The sequence below is a fragment of the Miscanthus floridulus genome, chromosome 6 (assembly GCF_019320115.1).
Source record: "Miscanthus floridulus cultivar M001 chromosome 6, ASM1932011v1, whole genome shotgun sequence".
NCBI classification, from domain to species: domain Eukaryota; kingdom Viridiplantae; phylum Streptophyta; class Magnoliopsida; order Poales; family Poaceae; genus Miscanthus; species Miscanthus floridulus.
This window is the reverse complement of record NC_089585.1, coordinates 102,013,526-102,034,631: the sequence shown is the minus strand read 5'-3', so window position 1 is coordinate 102,034,631 and position 21,106 is coordinate 102,013,526. Positions and strand designations below refer to the sequence as shown.

Below are 21,106 nucleotides of genomic sequence, written 5' to 3'. Positions count from 1 at the left end.
GCCCGCCAATGAGGGTAGCTAAAAGCTAACACCCGAAACAAAAAGCAAAATGGCTGAAAACATGCCTGAGCATCCCGGCCGAGAGCAAAATAGCTGAAAAGACGCTTGAGCCCGCCGATGAGGGTAGCTAAAAGCTAACACCCGAAACCAAAAGCAAAATGGCTGAAAACATGCCTGAGCATCCCGGCCGAGAGCAAAATAGCTGAAAACACGCTTGAGCCCGCCGACGAGGGTAGCTAAAAGCTAACACCTAAAACTAGTCGACCGAAATTGAGCTTCAAAAGACCCTCCAGCTCTTCGTTCCGAAAAGCAAGAGGATCGGGGGCTACATCTAGATAGGAATACTTTTTTCTCAGAAAAACACAAGCGCCACTCAAAAAAACACTCGGATGCCAAAGTTTGTCAAAGCAACATTCCATGCCGAGTCGTCCACTCAAAAAAGCACTCGAATACCAAAAGTTTGTCAAAGCAACATTCCATGCCGAGTCGTTTTACATAGCGCAGACGAAAGGTTGTCAACACAAAGATCTACATCTAACAAGGCATAGCGTGGACAAAGCACTCGATGGGTCACGAAAGAGGAAGAGAAGAAAAGTACTCGATAAATTGAGGGATTTCGTCAGGATAACACACAGAGTTGTTTACAGAGCAGAGACGAAAACGGGACAAAGTACTCAGCAAGTCAAATGACTCCAACCACACCCGAGCAAAGAATACATCAACAAAAATAAAGAATCTTCATTTAAAGAGGAGTATAATATTACAAGAGGCTGGTCAATTGGATCAGGCATTGTCATCAGGAAGGGAAATATCAATATTAAGACTGTCTACAACCCTACTGGCTAAGTCTTCGACTTCAGGCTCCATCCTCTCAACGGCATCAAGGTATTCTTGACTATCAGCTTCCTCCGCTATCTTGGACAGAGGCGCCTCTGGAGCAAGAACCCGGACCTAGGCCAGCACATTCTTGGTACATACTTGAGCGCACTTCTTTCGTGAACTGAGCCCAAGATTGCCCGTCATCCGCTGGAGTCTAGAGAACATCAGCTACTGAACGAAAAGATTTCCACAAAATGTTCCAATTTTCAGTAGCCATCGCCAGCTTCCCAGACAAGTCTTCAATAGTTCTTTGGGCCTGCACAAGATCTCTGTCAGCTCCACGCCTAATCAGCTTAGCAAGGGCGAGTTCTTCCTCAGCATGAGTAATTACCTCCTCAGCCTTGTTATGACTAGAGTAGACAAGAGCCTTCATTTCATCAATACTCTCCGAGAGCTTCTGCTTTTCAGCTCGGAGAGCTAGACAAGACACCGAAAAACAAGTCAGCGAAAAATGAGTCAAAATACAAGAAGAAACGAGCAGAACCCGCGGCACCTTTGCATTCTTTCTTCGCAGATTCCACCGCGGCATCCCTCTGCTTCTCCGTCTCTACCACCCGGGCACGAAAGGTCTTCTCTTCCTTTTGGTGCATTTGACGCTCCGTCTCCAACTCAGCCCGGAGGAGGTCAAGATCGACTTTCAGAGCGTTCACCTCAGAAGACAACTTTCTCTCATTTTTAGATGAGAAAAAGAAGCCAGAATGATCACGAGAGAAAGACTGAGCAAAAAGAGACAAAGAGAAATCCAGGCGTAAGGACAGAAGAAAAACGATCATGCAAAAGAGGAGTGGCAGTAAAACTTACCTGGAGTTTTTCACCAAAAGAAGTTGCGAGGGTCGACAAGCTCCCCCAGGCTGCGGTCGGCTCCGATAACCGATGGGTGGCATCGAACTGTTGCACCACGTCACCGGAAAAAGAAGGACCGCCGGAAGCAAGAGAAGGGGAAGGAGAGGCCGGCTGGGATGAAGAAGGAATGACCAAAGCAACCTCCAGGGAAGCTGGAGCCAAACCCTCAGAAGGACCCGGCGTGATGGCTACGGTCACCTCTGAGGCGGCCAAGTCCGCAGCTTCGCCAGGCAGCTCCGGAGCCCCCGCAGCAACTTCATCAATAGTATGTTGTGAGTCCTGAGGCTCGGAACTCGATGGCACGGTGGAAGGCTGAGAAGAAGTCGATGAAGAAACGAAAGAAGATGAAACACTAAAAATTGATAAAAGGAAGCACCGGTGAGAACCAGAAGAAGGAAGATAAAAGCAAAAAAGATGAAGCCAGAATCTACTCACCCAACCACTTTCTTCTTCGCGAAACCAAAAGAAGGCCTCGCAGGGGGAACCACGACGGCGAAAACATCCCCGCCACCCGGTGACGGGAGCGGGATAGCAGATAACGCAGCCACGGAAGAAGCCAGGGCTGGAGCCGCAGAAGAACTCCGCACTAGAGGAGCGGTAGAGCTAGGTATCGAGGCTACCAAAGAACTCGACACCGGAGCTTCAGAAGAAGTCGACGCGGGAGCCTCAGAAGAACTCATACCCGACGTTCGACTACTTCAAAAAAGTTCAAGACTAAAAGTCAAGACAAAGAAGAGAAATTCAATGCAACAGGAATATGAAAAACAACTCACCGCCGCATGATGAGGGGTACTTCATCATCCTCCTCTTCCTCAGCCAAGGGAACCAGAGCACCTGCTGAAAAAAGAATAAAAAGTACTCGGTTCAAGAGAGAAACAGGAAAACAAAGGAACAAAGAGTATTAAATGTGCTCACCTAAGAGCATGCTAGCAACAACTGGAGTACCTGAGGGAGTACTTGGTTTGCGAGGCTTTTTGGAGACAGGCAGGCCAGATGAAGACCCATCCGTTCGCCCCCTCTTCGGGACACTGCGAGGACCGCGGGGGACTAGACGAGGAACATATTCTTCATATACATCAACAAATCCGGAAGAAACCCCAGGAAGGGCGGTAGAGGTTTGGGACTTACTAGTTGCAGAATTTCCAGCAAGTTTTTCCCCAATCTCCGCCGCGGCGGGGAGAACGTCAAGAGGGATTGGGTCGACAAAGTTCCACCCAAGCTCCTGCGAAAAAGGATAAAACACCAAGACAAGGAAAAGCTAAGCAAAAATGGATGCAACGAGGGTACATAAAGTACCCAAACAAAGAGATAGACAACTCACAGCTGGGGGCGGGTTGTTGGTAGAGAACTCAGAAATAGCAGGAGGAATAACGCTCACTCCTTTCAGCATCTTCTGGAGACGCTCGAGTACCTCCTCACCGGTCAGCTCAAGAGCTGGGACCATACGTGAAGGATCCTCAGCCCCAGAATACTCGAAGCCAAGGTGCTCCCGCTCTTTCAAAGGCTGAACTCGGCGGCGAAGAAAGCTCGAAACAATACCGAAGCCGGTTAAACCCTGCTGTTTCAGCATACTAATCCTATCAAGGAGGGGCTGGATCACTTGAATCTCAGCAGGTGACTCAAGTTTCTTGTCCCATCGGTCATTCACCATAGGACCAGATCCAGAGTGAACGACAAGGGAAGGGATCAAATTGGCAGCATAAAACCACTCGGCACGCCAATCTTTTACAGAATCGACCAGGTCATAGTCAAAAAACTTAATCTTAAGACCCAGGCGAAACTGAATCCCGCAACCGCCAAGAACGCTGGTTTCTTCGCGGTGGGGTTGGGGTTTCAGACGGAAGAAAAAGCGAAAAAGAGATAGAGAAGGAGGGATTCCAAGGAAAGCTTCACAAAGATGAACGAAAACAGAAAGATGGAGAATGACATTAGGGGTTAGGTGGTTCAGACTAACCCCAAAATAACCAAGAAACTGATGAAGGAAGGCAAAGTCCGGCGCGGACAAAGGAAACGAAGAGGACAATCTCACCAGGACCCAGAGCTGGAACCCGATGCTCGCCCGGAACTCTCCATTCAGCGATGACTTTGCTTTGGATCAAGCCGTCGCTGACGAGCTCGCGCAGCTGATCTTCGCTTGTTGTTGGAGCTAGCCAAACCTTCTGAGCAGCCCTCATGGCCATGAATTCCAGGTTTTCGATCAAAGAAAGGGATGACTCCTCGTCCACGAAGGTCGCCTGGGACTTGCTTGCAGTTTTCTTTTTTCCCATGAACTAGCAGAAGCAAAAAGGCACTGGGGAAGAAGAAGCTAGGATGGTGGAGCTCGGGTGACAGCGACGATGACGGCGGTGGATTTCTGAAAACTAGGGTTTAAAGGCAAGAGCTGGGCAGCAAAGGAAAGGAAGATAAAAGGTCTTTAAATAGATTTCTCAGTAATAAGAACGGCCCACAAGGCCCGTTAAAGCACAGTGTGAGAACGCAACGGTCCATTTACCGACGCAGCTAAAACGACGGAGGGCACAAATCCACACAACGGTACAAACCAACGGGCAGATTTCAAACTTATCCGTCCAGCACCACGACAGGGTTATCAGATCGCCGCCAGAACAACTCGTCAAACCAAGAAGAAAGAAAGAACTACCTCGCAAGGAACAAAAGAACCCGGTTATTTAGGAAAGAACTCGGTAATCTCATAAATGACAGGGATCACAGCAGAAAAGTAAAGGACAACTCAGAAGACAAGAATTGTTCCATTACAAGCGACTTCAAAAATAGAAGATTACAAGTCTTACAAGACCCAACAAAGTCGGCACCACGAAAAGCAAAGTAGCAAAGAGGAACATGGACACGGCTAAGCTCTGGAATGACTACGTGTCCCAAATTGCTACTCGGAAGGACAAACCGCCATCGGCTACACTGTTTTCTTCAAAGGACGGACGCAGTGCACCCAAGGCGGAAATCAGCAGCACGGCAAGACAATATGGAGCAGAGAAGGCCGGTGGGCATCTGTCTACCCAAGACCGATGTGATGCTGGATATGGTGTTGATTTGCACCGGACAGTCTCAAGACCGGCGACGAGGATCAACCTAGAACTGCCAGATGAAGGAACGAAGCCCACATCACAAGACTTCCTCCAACTACCGCCACGTACATCCTGGCACAATGCTGTCGCGGGATTAGCCTACCTCTAATCCCTATCACAAGACTTCCTCCAGCTACGACAAGACACATAGGAACTACAAAATATGCCCGGGGGCTGCTCTACTTCACAAACTACCATGTTTATGACCACGAAGGTTTCAACAGAATGTCCAATGGATGAAAACAAGCACTCCGGGATAGTATTTATAGATCAAAGGAGCGGTGCACATGGACTAGGAGTACCAACGAAATAAGACTAACCAAGGACCCAGTGAAAAGACAGGACTCAATAATGGATGACTCAGGCAAGAGGGAACAGTACTCGAAGACGGGCATATTCGGAAGAATATACCAGTACAGTACAACCCGTGAACAAAAGGCATTTACACTCAACTACCACCATACAACTACATCTGATAACAGCAGACCATCAAAGAATACGCCAAGACCTCGCGTCCGAGTTCTTCTTGAACAAAACAACAAGGATATACGCTCGGAAGCTGCATGCTGTGAAACTACTCGGATGATGGTTTAATCTAAGACTAAAGGGCTGCTTCGGAAAGATGCCGCAAAACTACTCAATGATGACATAATCCAACTCTCAGGGACTACTTCAGAACACAAATTTTCAAACAACATAAAGATTCAAGACCCTCCAACTTTTTGTTCCAAATAGCAAGAGGCTCGGGGGCTACACTCAGTGAGTGCACTTTTTCTTCGAAAAAGCGCATGTTACCAAAAGACTTCCTCAACGTAGACCACTCCGACAAAAAGAACCCGGAACGAGCCATATTCGAGTTCTTTTCGATAGAACTTCAATGAACAAACAGAGCAACTTCAAGACAAGATCCTCTAGCTCCTTGTTCCAAATAGCAAGAGGCTCGGGGGCTACACCTAGATGGATGTACTTTTTCTTCAAAAAGCACACACCACTCGAAGATCCTAAGAAGCGCTACATGGTTTCACTCAAGAAAGCACTCGGATGACGCTTGTTCCTACTCGACAAGACCTGAAGGAACGAGACGAGGCTTCTAGAGTTCAACCATGAAGTGCTCGGGGGCTTGTCGATACGGGACCCACAGGATACCCTGCAAGGGAGAGAGAAGATCTAGTCCAACTAGGATTCTTCCCATGTAATCTTAGTAGTAGTACTATTTAGTAATCCTACTAGGAAATCTCATTGTAAACCGACTAGGACTCTGGCCTCCTAACTATATAAAGGAAGGCAGGGCTCCTAAGAGAGGAGGATTTTATTTGGTACACAATACTTCATAATCAATCCAACGTAGAGGCTAACACCGGCTGGACTTAGAGTTGTTACTCGACTATAGTCGAGGGCCTGAACCAGGATAAATCGACTATCTCTCGCGTTAACCGTCGAGTTCCGCATACGCTGAAGCCCGAACATACTGCCTCGGGTATCCCCGTGGCAGGCTATCGGTGGTGAAACATCGACAACAGCGCATGCGTCACTTCAATGAGAAGAAACGCAGGGCCATCGGCGAAGTGATTGTGAAGCTTTAGGTGGCCGGGTTCATCAAGGAAGTATACCACCCCGAGTGGTTAGTCAATCCTGTTCTTGTATGAAAAAAGAGTGAGAAATAGAGAATATGTGTTGACTACACGGGTCTCAACAAAGCATGTCCAAAGGATCCATTTCCTTTGCCACGCATAGACCAAGTAGTCGACTCGACCTCAGGGTGTGAAACCCTTTGCTTCCTTGATGCGTACTCCGGGTACCATCAAATCATGATGAAAGAGTCCGACCAGCTCGTGACATGTTTCATCACCCTATTTGGATCATTTTGCTATGTCACAATGCCGTTCGGTCTAAAAACACGGGGGCTACATACCAGCGTTGTATGCTCAAGTGTTTTGGGGACCTCATCGGGTGAACCATTGAGGCCTACGTGGATGACATCGTGGTCAAGTCCAAACGGGCTGACCAGGTCATAGCCGACCTAGAGCAGACCTTCATGAAACTTCGAGCAAATGGCATTAAGCTCAACCCCGAGAAGTGCATTTTTGGGGTCCCAAGCGGTATGCTGCTGGGTTTTATCATCTCCGAGTGTGGCATCGAAGCCAACCTAGAGAAGATCTTGGCCACCATGACGATGGGCCCGATTCAGAACATAAAGGGGGTACAACGAGTTACAGGGTGCCTCGCAGCGCCTAGCCACTTTATCTTACACCTCGACGAACAAGGTCTCCCCTCTATCGGCTCCTAAAGAAGGCCAACCATTTCGAATGGATGCCTGAGGCCCAGGAGGCACTTGACATGGTCAAGTGGCTTCTGATGATGGCCCCGATCCTAATCCCTCCGATCGACGGGGAACCACTTCAGCTCAACATCGTGGCCACCACGCAAGTGATCAGTGCCGCCCTAGTGGTTGAGTGAGAAAAAGAGGGACACACCCTCAAAGTATAGTGTCCTATGTACTTCATTAGCGAGGTCTTGTCTGATTCTAAGACTCGCTACCCCCAAATCCAGAAACTCCTATACGCCATCCTTATCACCATGAGGAAGTTGCGTCACTACTTGGAGTCTCATCTAGTAATGGTCATGACGTCCTTCCCTCTCGGCGAGGTTGCCCAAAATCGGGATGCCACAGGCAGAACCATGAGGTGGGCACTCAAGCTGATGGGTCAAGGCATTTCATATGCCCCTCGAACGGCCATCAAGTTCCAAGTGCTGTCTGATTTCATTGCGGAGTGGACTGAGGTCCAAATGCCACCAGTGGTCGTTGACCAAGAGTACTGGACAATGTACTTCGATGGATCGCTGATGAAGAAAGGCGCCGGAGCGGGACTAGTCTTCGTTTCGCCCCTCGGGATATGCATGAGGTACATGGTTCGCATCCATTTCCCCTCCTCCAACAATGTGGCCGAGTATGAGGCGCTCGTCAACGACCTATGCATCGCCATCAAGTTGGGTATCCGACGGCCTGATGTCCAGGGCGACTCCCAGTTGGTCATCGACCAAGTCATGAAGGAATCAAGCTACCACAATGCCCAGATGGTTGCATATTGTCGAGAAGTCCACCAGCTAGAGGACAAGTTCGACAGTCTCGAGCTCAATCACATCCCGAGGCGTCTCAACGAGGCGGCCGACACGCTGGTGAAAGCGGCATCCGGTCGAGAGCTGATGCCAACAGGCATCTTCGCCAATGATCAATATAAGCCCTAGGTCCGCTATGAGGAGCCAGAATAGACCAGTGATGCACCGCCCGCCCTAGGTAGTGATTATAGTTCATGGGTAGTGATTGAGGAACTATACGCACCGGTGATGCACCGCCCGCCTACCATCGATCCGATCGAGGAACTATACGCATAGAAATTGGCTGTTACGGACTGTAAAGCTCGTGGATAGCAATTGATTTTATGTTGATAGGTATAGTACACGTAGATGTAAATGAGATCATCAGCTAGGCAGATACTACCAGTATGAATCATTGAGCCGATGAATCTAATCAACAAAGGATATAACATGCAAACAAATCGACTATATAATACAAATAGACCTATAAACGCTCTGAATCTAATCTATTACCATCAATCGTGAGGTTCAACCGGATCGATGGTAGCTATGATGATAATAACAAACTAAAACCGAAGAATCCGTAAAACCATCTATACTTCGACAGGCTTTCTGAAAGACATGCTATACGTGAAGGCTCAGATGAATCAGCTAAAATAGCCAATTCTGGTGAAAAGGAACTATGTGTGAACAATCGACTATTTCACATGGACAAACCTATGGACTCTTCAGACTTAATCTACTATCTCTAACAATGGGGTTCGACCAGATCGATGTAGCTGTGATAAAGATAACAAATCAAACTCTTAAAGTACACAGATCTATTCACACTTAACAGAATCATGAACACACATTGTAGGCGTTAAAACATAGGTGATCGGCTATTTAGCCGATGTAGGCATAGCAAATAGTTAAGGTCACGCCTAATCAAGAACAAATCTACTAACTAGCATCCTCCAAATCTACAGTGCCATCAGTGGGGATCGATCGGATCGTTACAGCCATAATAGCGAAATATAGACCAGATTTAACTAACCAGCAAACCTCTTCAAGATCATACACGCCTTAACCGCGTACTATGCACGATCAAGATTGAAATAGAGTAGCCGATGAAACATAACCCGTCGCTTAGAGTAAGAAACATCATGTTGTGACAAAGCAAACAATGGACTAAAAGGATATGATGTCGATCTAGATCGATCTCGACCTGGCAAATTGATGTTGCTGCAAACTAATATCAATAAGAACATCGACAATATCAGTAACTTAATGAATCTACCCGAAGGACGCCACCCTTAGGTAGAGCCGATAACTTGACCTTAATCTAATTCTAGCAGTGGAGGTCGACCAGATCGATGCAGCCATACTTGAACTAGACAAGAGTCGATAACTAGCTTATACTAGAGCTCGTAGTGGAGGTCGATCGGATCGATGCAGCCATACAAACCAAAGTATAAGCCATGACGGTACTTACAGACTAGCCAGAGGTCGGTCGGACCGATGCAGCCCTGCTTGCTGAAAAACTCACCGAGATCTATTCTACTCCTACTCCTAAGGGTTGGCAAGAGCTAAAAAAGGTAAATTGTATTTGATTGATTGGATGTCCCTTTTACAATAGCCGAGGTCTAATATTTATACCCAAAACCTAAGCATGAATCCTTCTTAAGTATGACTTATTACAATTTCTGGCATAAGATAAAACATTCCTAATTTAAGATAACTTGGACCCTAATCTTTTCCTTTTTGTAGAGTCCAATATGTTTTCCCCGACGCTAACCATAGCTTTTCTATTGTTATCTGCTGGCGTCATCTAAAGAGAGCTGATTCTAATGCTACATCTAAATCAATAGATATCGATCCTTATGCAATCGATTCCTTGATGACATGATCTTGGAAGCTTCAAGTTCCCGCATTCTTCTTCCCAAATTTTGGTGTAAACACCAAGTCCTTTGTCCTTATTGAGGCCGAGCTCTACAGGCGAAGCCACACTGGGATCCTATAGTGCTGCATCTCGATCGAACAAGGGAAATGGTTGTTGAGCAATATCCACGGTGAGGTCTGCGGTCACCATGCCACGCCTAGAACTCTGGTCGGAAATGCATTTTGACAAGGCTTCTACTGGCCGACCGTAGTAGCTAATGCTGAATAGATTGTGCGCACCTATGAAGGGTGTCAATACTATGCATGGTAGACCCACTTGCCGGCCCAAGCACTCCAAACGATCCCCATATATGGCTATTCGCGGTCTGGGGCTTGATCTGGCCGGACCTCTCAAGAGGGCACTCGGAGGCTACACACACTTGCTTGTCACTGTCGACAAGTTTACAAAGTGGATAGAGGCTCGACCGATCTCCACGATCAAGTCCAAGCAAGCCGTGCTGTTCTTCCTTGACATCGTCCATCGCTTTGGGGTCCCGAACTCCATTATCACGGACAACGGCACGTAGTTCACTAGAAAGAAGTTCCTCCTATTCTACGATGAGTACCACATTCACATCGATTAGGACACTGTGGTGCACCCCCACACGAATGGGCAGGTCGAGCGCGCGAACAGCATGGTCGTACAAGGTCTCAAACCTAGGATCTTCAATCGGTTGAACAAGTTTGGTGGACTATGGGTCGTGGAGCCCCACGGTGCTCTAGAGCCTAAGGATGACCCCCAGCTAGGCCACTGGCTACACACCATTCTTCATGGTCTACGGTTCTGAGGCTATCCTCCCGACCGACCTCGATTATGTAGCGCCGAGGGTCAGGGCATACAATGAACAGGGAGCCAAGGCGTCCCTCGAGGATGCCATGGACTAGCTAGATGAAGCGCACGACATCGCCCTCCTCCACTCGGCCATGTACTAGCAAGCATTGCGCTAGTACCACGGCCATTGAGTGTGGGGTCAGGCCTTCAACGTCAAAGACCTAGTGCTTCGCCTCATCTAGAGCAACAAGCTCTCTCTGCTGTTGGAGGGACCGTATGCCATCGTGGAGGTGCTCTGATGAAGCACCTACAAGCTCAAGACCATCGAGGGCGAAGTCCTCGTCAATGCCTAGAACATCAAACAGCTATATTATTTTTACCCTTAATATACACACACTTTCTCTTATCAGTTTCGCTACCAACTCCCCGATCTTTAGTAGGGGGTCGGGCCTCACTTAGGGGATGATAAGAGCATATCTATCCGGTAGACATTCTCTATGATCAACCCTTTCTCACGTTAAGACCCAGAAGTGAGGATTACGAAAACAGACACTGAGTAAAACTGGTCGGACTGCAAGAAACCTACGCCCCAGCGGCTACGACGTTTTTGCTCACCAGCATGATCAGAGTTTTTTCTGCACCTTGAGCTTTTTAGCCTTAACTACGGAAAGAGTCGGTACGAGTCTAAGACTATATCCACCTAGCAAACATTCTCTATGCCCAACCCTCTCTCACATCGAGACCTAAAAGCAAGGGTTGCGGAAACGAACGCTGAGTAAAACTGGTCGGACTGTAAGAAACCTATGCTAGCGGCTATGGTGTTTTTGCTCACCAGCATGATCAGAGTTTGTTAGCCTACACCCCGAGCTTTATAGCCTTAACGATGGAAAGGGTCAGAACGCACTAACCTTTTTATACAAAAGGGGAGAAGGGCTAAAAATATGTTTAGCCATAACAAAATCTAAGAGCTTGTTCACTTGTTATGAGTCCATCGCCTGGCTTATCTACCTAACTAATTTCTTAGGGGCATGATCTCATCCTCTATCTCTGCAGGAAAGTCCTATGCCAGCGGGTCACCCTAGTCGATCGGACGGCTCGGGCCGCTATCGAGAGACTAGTAAGGACTAGTAGAACGCCCCTTGCAGGTTATGCCGACTCCATCATGAACGACGGACCCAGATTCCACTCGAATGAATCTGGTAAGTGCTCCCCAAACCCATCACTCATGCCATTGAGGTAAGTCCTATGCCAGCGGGTCACCCACATCGATCGGACGGCTCGGGCTGCTGCCGAGAGATGGGTCACCCTTAATTTATGCATGTTTTCTCTTATTTGTTTCGCTATCGACTCCACGATCTCTAAGCGATGCCCAACCCTGGCAATGGCAAGGGGTGGGCCTCATTCGGGGGATGGTGAGAGAGTATCTATTTGGTAAACATTCTCTATGCCCAACCCTTTTATATCTCTAAGTGACACCCGACCCCAGCAATGGCAAGGGGTCGGGCCTCACTCGGAGGCTAGTAAGAGTATGTCTATTCGATAGACATTCTCTATGCCCGACCCTTTCTCATATTAAAAACCTAGAGGCAAGGTTTGCGGAAACAAACACCGAGTAAAATTGCTCGGACTGCAAGAAACCTACGCCCCAGTGGCTACAGCATTTTTGCTCACCAGCGTGATCAAAGTTAGTTACCCGCACCCTGAGCTTTAGCCTTCGTCTTCCCAGGAAGGGTTTGGAGGTGCCCACTGGTGGAATCTCCATCGAGGAGAGGCCAACAGGTCACCCAAGTCGATCGGATGGCTCAGGCCACTGCTGAGAGACGGGTAAAGAGCAGTAGGATGCCCCATGTAGGTTATGCTGACTCCATCATGAACGACGGACTCGGATTCCACTCGAACAAATCTAGTAAGAGCTCCCCAAACCCGTCACTCAAGCCATCGAGGTAACTTTACCAACCCCCACTTTACTTTTCTAGTGCATGAGCATTCATTCATCCATTCTCATGCATCCAAGCATCGTAGATGCAATTATTGCATCACAACGCTTCGCATCGTATCACGAAGCGGTAGTCGTCTCATTCGATATGAGCGGCGACCGACCGAGGTTCAAAGGCTAGCCCATGATGGGCTCGAGGCCGCCTCACGTCGAATAGAGCTAGGGGAGAAAACACAGATGAGCCCCAGCGGCCCTTGCTCGACCTGCTCAAAAGCAGAGAGGGTCATCTAGACCTTCTCGTTCGATCCTAACCTCGAGTCATGCCCATAGAATCTCCATCGAGGGGAGGCTAATGGGCCACCAGAGTCTATCTCCAAAACGACTCGGGCATCTACTGGGAGGTGGGTTAAGGAGCAGTGAAATGCCATATGAGGGCTATGCCAACCCCGTCACAAACGATGGACCTAGATTGCACTAGGACATGCCCGTTAGCGAGCTCAATGAGCGTGACACTCGAGCCATCGAGGCAAGTGTTGTTACCTCAACCCCTCTGGTTGTGGAAACTATGGATGGGGTGACGCATAAAACTTGGCCAACCCCTACCGAGCCCAACAAGGATCGGGGGCTCGAGCCGCCCGACCCCGACTCAGGAATCCAAACGACCGAGGTTCAAAGGCTAGCCTATGAAGGGCTCGAGGCCACCTTGCGTCGAACAGAGTCAGGGGAGAAAATACAGATGAGCCTCAGCGGCCTTTGCCCAACCCGCTCAGAAGCAGATAGGGTCATCTTGACCTTCTTGTTCGATCCTAACCTCGAGCTAAGCCCATAGAATCTACATCGAGGGGAGGCCAGCGGGCCACCAGAGTTGGTCTCCTAAATGACTCAGGCATCTACCGGGAGGTGGGTTAAGGAGTATGCCACATGAGGGCTATGCCAACACCATTATGAACGATGGACCCAGATTCCACTTGGACAAGCCCGTTAGCAAGCTCACCGAGCGCGTCGCTCGAGCCATCGAGACAAGTTACATTAGCTCAACCCCTCCGGTTGTGGAAACCGTGGACAGGGTGATGATAACAAAGATGAGCCGACCCTCAATCAGACCCCCGCTACACGCGAGGGGCTTGAGGAAAGTTGGACTCACAAGGAAACTGAATGTGCAGTCATAGAACAATGGCTCAGATCCTAAGGAGGGGGTACGTACAAAAACTAAGAATAATGTTTCTAAAACAAGAGACGCTTTCTCCTACTAGTTTCATTATCATCTCCCCGACAATGACAAGGGGTCAGGTCTCACTCAGGGGCTGATAAGGGTATATATATACCCTTTCTAAAATAGTCGTCATGCCCGACCCCTTCCTCATGATTAAAAACCTACAGGCAAGGTTTGCAAAAACGAACCACTGAGTAAGGCAAGTTGGACTACAAGAAACCTACATCCTAGTGGCTACGGCACTCTTGCTTACCAGCATGATCAGAGTTCCTGCCCACACCTCAAACTCTACGGTCTTAATAATAGGAAGGGTCAGAATGCATTAACCCCTTCTTACACATAAAAAGGGAGAAAGAACAAATTTGTTCAACCGAAGTAAAAGAACAGATTTGATCAAATGAAACAAGTTGACAAGCTTGTTTAAATGAGACACAAGGGTCAAAACTTGTCCGCTTAAAACAAAAATGATTGCCTGACCTATTTAACTAACTAGCCCCTCCGGAGGAGAACTATGCCTTCTATCCTATCCTCTAGGTCCTGCGAAAGGGGAGACATAGACGTTTCCATCTCCTCCAGCTCGTGGACTTCATAATGAGTTGCGTAGCCATGGCTCATCACCTCAAGATCGATGCTATCCCCATAATGAGAATGAGCAATCATGATGGACTGACTGACCCTGATGCGAAGGGCATTCCTCTAGAGCTGGCACACCCAAGCCATGATCTCGATGACACGAGCCATGAGCGAGCTGGTCCCCTCCGACCGCACCACCTCAAGGTCATCGTAGACCACTCTGAGGGCGACGCTTAGGATACCGAGCTCGTCACTCTCCGCCTAAAGATTTCTCCTCACCTCAGTGAGATCCACAGCCAGCCTAGCAAAAGCGCTTTTAGCCTCTAGCTTTTGGGTCATCTCCCTTTCGAGCTCGGCCTAGAGGGAGCCAACCTTTTGTTGTGCGTTGTCACGCTCTTGGTAGGCTCGATCATGCTCTCGAAAAGCCTGGTCACGCTCCTCATGAGCCGCGCCATGTTCCGAGCAGAGCCTCTCCACGGTTTGGACCAGCTCATCCCGCTCCTTGCGTAGCTGAGCGACCGCTGTGGCATCTAGGCTTGCTCTTTTCTCCAGGGCCACAAGCTTCTCCTTGGCCCCTAGCTTTAGATCCCTTTCTTTCTCAACCTTGCCCAGAAGGTTAAGGATTCGCTGGCAGGTTTCAGCATCCTTCTAGAGCAACTCATCCCACTGCTTCCTGACCCTGGTGGCTTCTTCATCATCCTTCCGCAACCTCGCCGATAGGGCCTTGAAAGCCTTCTCGGCCTCATCAGCATCCCAATGGGCCTCGGCCACCCCCAACCGAAGATTGGCCACCTCCTCGGGGAGGGGAGTCAGCTCAACCACCCTCTGCTGGGCAGCAATGAGTTGAGCTATCACCTCCCCGGGTAGCCATGCCTCCTCGACAAGGCGTCCTAGGTTTCCTTCTGTTGATGAAGGAACCGAGATTTCTCTTGGCTGTGAGCTATAAGGGACTACAGGGAGACGATGGTCATGATATAAAAAATATATAGAGGAAGAAAAGGGCAAGAAGTAGGACCAAACAATACCAGGCTAGAAGGCACAACAACGTCTCTCAATGCGATCCCTACATCGAGGCTCTCCCGCTTCATGCTCTCTGTGGCATCGTCAAGGGTAAAAAGCATTGACGCTGGATCCTACGGATACGTCCACTAGAGCAGGGGCTCGCCCCATGCGGGCGAGCCGCTGCCCACTGATGTCAGGGTCAGGGATGACTCCCCACCGAACCCAAGCACTATTGACCCCTCTCGCCATGATGTCCTCGTCGGGACGCCCCCTCTAGTGACGGAAGGGGACAGCGGTGCGGACACGAACCTCTCTCCCAGCACCATGACTCCTGGGGATCCCTCGGCAACATCCCCCTTGGTCCGACCCATGCCAGGCACTGTCGCTTGGGCCACCGATGGAACAGGTCGTGCCAATGCCTCAGGCGACGCTGCGGTTGCGCCCGACTATGACCCATCTGTCATGGCAGCCGTCACCTCCACCTACATCGGCGCGGTCACAACCAGCTGCATCGCGCCCGCCACGGTCGGCGCCATGAGCACGGTCGGTAGCCTCGTCCGCCCTACCATCGACAGCGGTATCGTAGCTGTCACTGGCTGCTCCACGACCTTCGAAGGCGCCCCTCGAATGCCCATGTCTGCCCATCCCACCAAGGGCACAGGCGCCACCATGGGTGGTGCCTGACCAACTAGCGATGCAGTCACACTAGCGCTGCTCCCACCCAAAACGGGCGTGACACCAACCGACGGCGACCGCCCCGATTGGAGGGCGATGCTCTTCTTCGGCGCCAACGCCAAAGGATTTCAGTGCCTGCCGACGCTGCGTGGGATGAAAAACATAAGTCACGATGAAATTCGACTAAAATAGGAAAAAAATAGAGGAATTGATGACTCACCGCAGCGTCATCAGGTGGTAGATGCGTTTGGGGGACAAACCCCCGACCCTCGTTCTCCCTCGTCGGAACGGGGCCGTTTTGAGCCCACCCCTACTCCTGGACAGAGGGGCTCACCCCTTGTAGCTCCTGGGGCACATTGGCATAACGCCCCGCTCCCCTTGGCGCTTAGGGCGTGATGACGGAGCCACTCACCTCCACTGGCACCTCGTGCGCAAAGGCAGAGCCGCTCGCCTCTGTTGGCTCCTAGGGTAGGCCGATGGTATGGCCCGCCTCCACCGGCTCCCTAGATGTGCCCTCCCCTCCATGGAACGGGAAGGGTCCTGATGCCTGCAAGGATGAACCGACGCCTGTCAGTGCTTCCTCGTTCTCTAGGTTGTCCCACTCAATATCATTGGCTACCTCCATCACCTCGTTGTCGTCACCATCATCATCATCGTCAGTGTCCTCCCCTCATTCCCACGCCCACAACTTCCGCTGCTTCTTCCTCTTATTGTCCTCCTTCGCCTTCCTCAGCCGCTCGCCCTCGGTGCGATTCGCCACCCTCATGGCCGAATCCCTCGGCAGCAGCACCGGGTGATCCATGAGGATGAGGTCCCTCAGCTGGTCCTACCCCTCTCAAAGTTAGTCTCACAGGGCCAGGAAATCAATTGAAGAGAAAGGGAAACTTACGAAGACAATGTAGCTTGGCTCTGGCCGCATCAGAGGATGCCCCAGCACCAGGTAGATGAAGTTGAGGGCGGCACCCGCGTCATCCCATAAAGGCTACATCGCCTCCTTGATGCATTGCGCGATCTTGGAGTTGGGGAGCATTCCCTCGACAAGCGCCATCCCGTCGAACGACGCCTCAGGCACCATCACGTATAGCGGGAGCACGCGCGTCATCAATGGTGCCACCCTCCTCGCATGGTAAGCCTCGATGATGCCCGACCCTTTCAGGCCATTTTCCTCTAGGATGTGGATGGCGGTGATGTGGTCTTGAATCTTCTTCTTGTCCTTCTCTAGGATGCCCCACTTGCTCCACTGCTCCGAGGCCTCTTCGATCAGGCACCCGGTGAACTTCGACAGAAGGGCTGTGGTGTCATTCTTGAGGTAGAACCACTGCGAGTGCCACCCCTTGTTGGACGTCGAGAGCCACATGGACGGGTACTCGCTAACCTGATTGTTCCAAAGTTGGATGTCGGCGCACCCCATCAGCATGTGCAGCTCCTGCCTGCCGCTCTTCTCCCTCTTCTTCTGGAAGTTGATGGAAAAGAAATACCTCCACAAGTTGAAGTGGGGGTGATCCCCAGGAATCCTCTGTACAACGCAACGAATGCCGTCATGTGTCGAATCTCGTTGACGTTGAGATGCTGTAGCTTGATCTTGTAGAAGTGCAGCAGCCCACAGAGGAATTTGTGGGCGGGGGTCACGAGCCCGCGCTCGTGGAAGTGAGCGAACAACACCACGTAGCTGTCGGGCGGAGACGGTAAATCCTCGTCGCTGGGCAGCAACCACTCCTCGATCGAGGTCCACGCATGGAGAAGACTGTGATGGATGAGACCCTCCATGCGCTGGGAGGTGATGTCGGAATGGCACCATGGATCCATTGGAGGTGGGGACGGATGGATGCGAGCTCAACGGCAGCGGAGGAGCGGAGGCTATGGATCTAGGGTTTCGGCGGTGGGCTAGCAAACATGGCAGATCCAAAACGGCGATGGCGGAGAAACAGAGAAGGTAAGGTTGCGGTTTTGGTGTACAGGAACATCAAGGGGAAGGACGCTATTTATAAGGTGGAGCGGGGCGAGAAGGCGAACCATTTACCTAGATTCACGCGCCCGCTGTGCCACAACACAACACCTCCCTCCGAAGATCGTGCGCACGCAATCTCTGGCCATACCCTCAAAGGACATGCCGGATAACGATTCGCCCGATCGATAAGCCGAGAATCGTCGCAGGTAAGGAGGGATACAGAGCTGAAAATGCTCCTACGGCCCATTCAGGCCCAGGATGTCCCACCGACGGGTTCACGGCCGCTTCGGGGCACCCTAAGAGCGAGGGGTGGAAAGGGATGGGCCCGCTAGCGGCTAGTACCTGGGCGCACGAGCGCCGCGGGCATCCCGGCCCACGTTCGAGTATCGACCGGATACGATCCATGGTTTTTCCTCAAAGAAAGGCAGAGAGCCCTCGGGACCGATCGAACGGACCTGAGAACTATATTGATTGACCGCTGAGAATCTGGAGTCGGTCACTAACTAATCCAAGCCGGACCCCCACGAACGAGATGCCGGGGCCCCACTCGGACTAGACCGTTAACAGCTCACCGAAGATCATGATTCATCCATAGAGGAAAAATCATGGCACGCCTCAGCCCCTCCGTTTTTATCGGAAAAAATGCTTGAGGCGTGACGATCACGAAGACGAGCCGACCCTCGACCGGACCCCTGCTACGGGAGGGGGCTCGATGAAAGTTGGACTCGTAAGGAGACCGAACGCGCGGTCATAGAACGACAGACCCCCCGTAGGGGTCGGAATCAGGAAAGACCTTTTCTGACCCACCAAATCTCACGGCTATACCCTTGAGGGGTCCGATCACGACGAAAGGGAATCGCCATCCCCCGGACAAACCGTGGGCGACAAAAGAAGGCCAAGGCCCTCAGAATCCTCCCGTTCGGAAATCTTTCATGCAATACCATGCTGTCCTGGTTGCAACTGTGCTTACACACTATGCAGGCCCCATTCGCTTCGCTGAAAAATCAAGTCGAAACACTGTTTCCGCTGATTTGTTGTGAGAGAAAAACACTGTTTCGGCTGAAAAAAATAAGCTGAAAAAGACAGATTATAAGAGAAGCGAACAGGGCCGCAGAGCTCAATGTCTTCCTAGATCCATGTTCCTATCTGCACTGATTGTCTGCGTCCTCCACAGATCAGTATACCTATGAACAGGAAATGTACAAATTAGCGCATTGTTAGTTGTACAACTAGTTTGATTTGTCGAATACACAGAACTAAATGTATTATTTGCATTACCACAACACATATTGTGCCAAGGTTATACTGAATCCAGGATGATCAAGCATGGTTTTTACGTCGTCGTATAGCTATCTTTATCACATATTCAAGATTTAAGAAAATGATCCATGACATCCATGCCCTCTGATCTGTGGGCAAGTTTCAAATGTCCATGGTCCTTAATATTCTGTATCAATCAGAATCTAAATCTATATATGTGGATCAAGTATATTAACTATTCTTGTTTTAGTACTTCCCCATTGCAAAAGGCCAAGGTGGTACTGTGAGATCCCAAAGTCAGATTGAGAATCCTCCATGTTCTGACGAAAACCCACAGTACGCGGGGCTGGCACAGGTATTAGGCCTTGTATAGATTGCAGTTTTTTCACTCTCTTTCCGTCACATCAAATCTTTAGATACATGCATGGAGTATTAAATATAGATAAAAAAATAACTAATTACACAGTTTGATTATAAATTTATACGAGACGAATTTTTTGAGCCTAGTTAGGCCATGATTGGACAATAATTGTCAAATACAAACGAAAATGCTACAATGCCCAATACTGATTTCTAACCTCAATCTAAACAAGGCCTTACTTTGGAATTAAGCTGCTAGTTGCTGCAAGTACAAAATAATCTTAATCTAGTAGTTGCCCTATCAAAGAGCTTGGGTGGATCCATTTCACAGAATCTTATAATAAGAAACTAAGTTCATGGACTACAAGTTTTCCTGTTTATATTATACACATATAGTCTTCCAATAGTTCATAGCGCTCTTTTTGTTGTTCGAAGCAAAGCTGAAGTCAATGCTTCCACAGCAACTATCCTGGAAAATGTACATCCTAGCAAACCTCATTTATCTTAAGACAACAAAGGTTAGCAATTTTTAGGATGGTTTGATACATAATCAATTTGGATTCTGGAATTGTTTAAAGAAAAGAGGAAATTGCAAGGGGATCCCCTTGTCATTTTTCCTAATAACTAGTTTTTGACTAGCCTAACCTTTCGCTTTTTCTTAGAGCTGAAGCACCTAGTTTTGATATGTTCTCATGTATTCATGCTATGTGAGTGACTTTCTTAAAAATTCAAAAGGCATCTATCATCCAACTGCAATCTGTCCCAACAGAATTAAATTCACCAACACTTCAACCCTTCACTCAGTAGTTTTGCCCTTTGAGAACCCAGAGGTCACGTGTATTCATTAGACAAAACTATAAAATGTCATCTTGCATGTGTACAGATGGAGAGAGTTAGTTGGTTTTTGTGACATGCATATTGTCGGGGACCAATACTAAGGTACCCGAAGAGGAGGAGCTAATGGCCATCGATTCATCCGAGCAGTCAAGAGCGTGAGTACAGCTCCAATCGACCCCAGGTGCGTGGGCTCCGCCTTGTCCGACCTCTAGGGGAGGGCTCCGCCTCTCCCGACCCTAAGGCCGTGAGCTCCGCCTCGCCCGACCCCAAGGTCGCAGGCTCCGCATCGTCCGACCTCTGGGGGAGGGCTCCGCCTCGCCCGACTCCGAGGCCGCATGCTCCGTCTCGCCCGACCCTAAGGTCGTGGGCTCCGTCTCGCCCGACCTCAAGGTCGTGGGCTCCGCCTCACCCAACCTTGAGGCCGCGGGCTCAGCCTCGTCCGACCCCAAGGTCGCGGGCTCCGTCTCGCCCGACCTCAAGGCCGTGGGCTCCGCCTCGCCTGACCCTGAGGCCGCGGGCTCTGTCTCGCCCGACCTTAAGGTCGCGGGCTCCGCCTCGCCCGACCTTAAGGCCACGGGCTCTGCCTCGCCCGACCTCGAGGCTGCGGGCTCCACCTCGCCTGACCCCAAGGCTGACTCTTGGGTTTGCGCTCCGCCTCGTCCGACCCCTCGGGTGCGGGCTCCATCTCGCCCGACGGGGTTCATATCACCGC

At 50.0% G+C, this 21,106-nt stretch overlaps 1 protein-coding gene across 1 annotated transcript; it reads left to right on the top strand.

The window, feature by feature from the left end:
- Nucleotides 1-7,481: 7,481 nt before the first annotated feature.
- LOC136460923 (uncharacterized) lies at nucleotides 7,482-8,048 on the top strand. The gene has a single exon (XM_066460446.1). It carries the CDS (start codon nucleotides 7,482-7,484, stop codon nucleotides 8,046-8,048), a length of 567 nt encoding a protein of 188 aa, XP_066316543.1.
- The last annotated feature ends 13,058 nt before the right edge of the window (nucleotides 8,049-21,106 follow it).

Excerpts from the sequence above, each read along its gene's own strand:
- LOC136460923 (XM_066460446.1), top strand. The coding sequence starts at position 7,482 with ATGAGGTGGGCACTCAAGCTGATGGGTCAAGGCATTTCATATGCCCCT.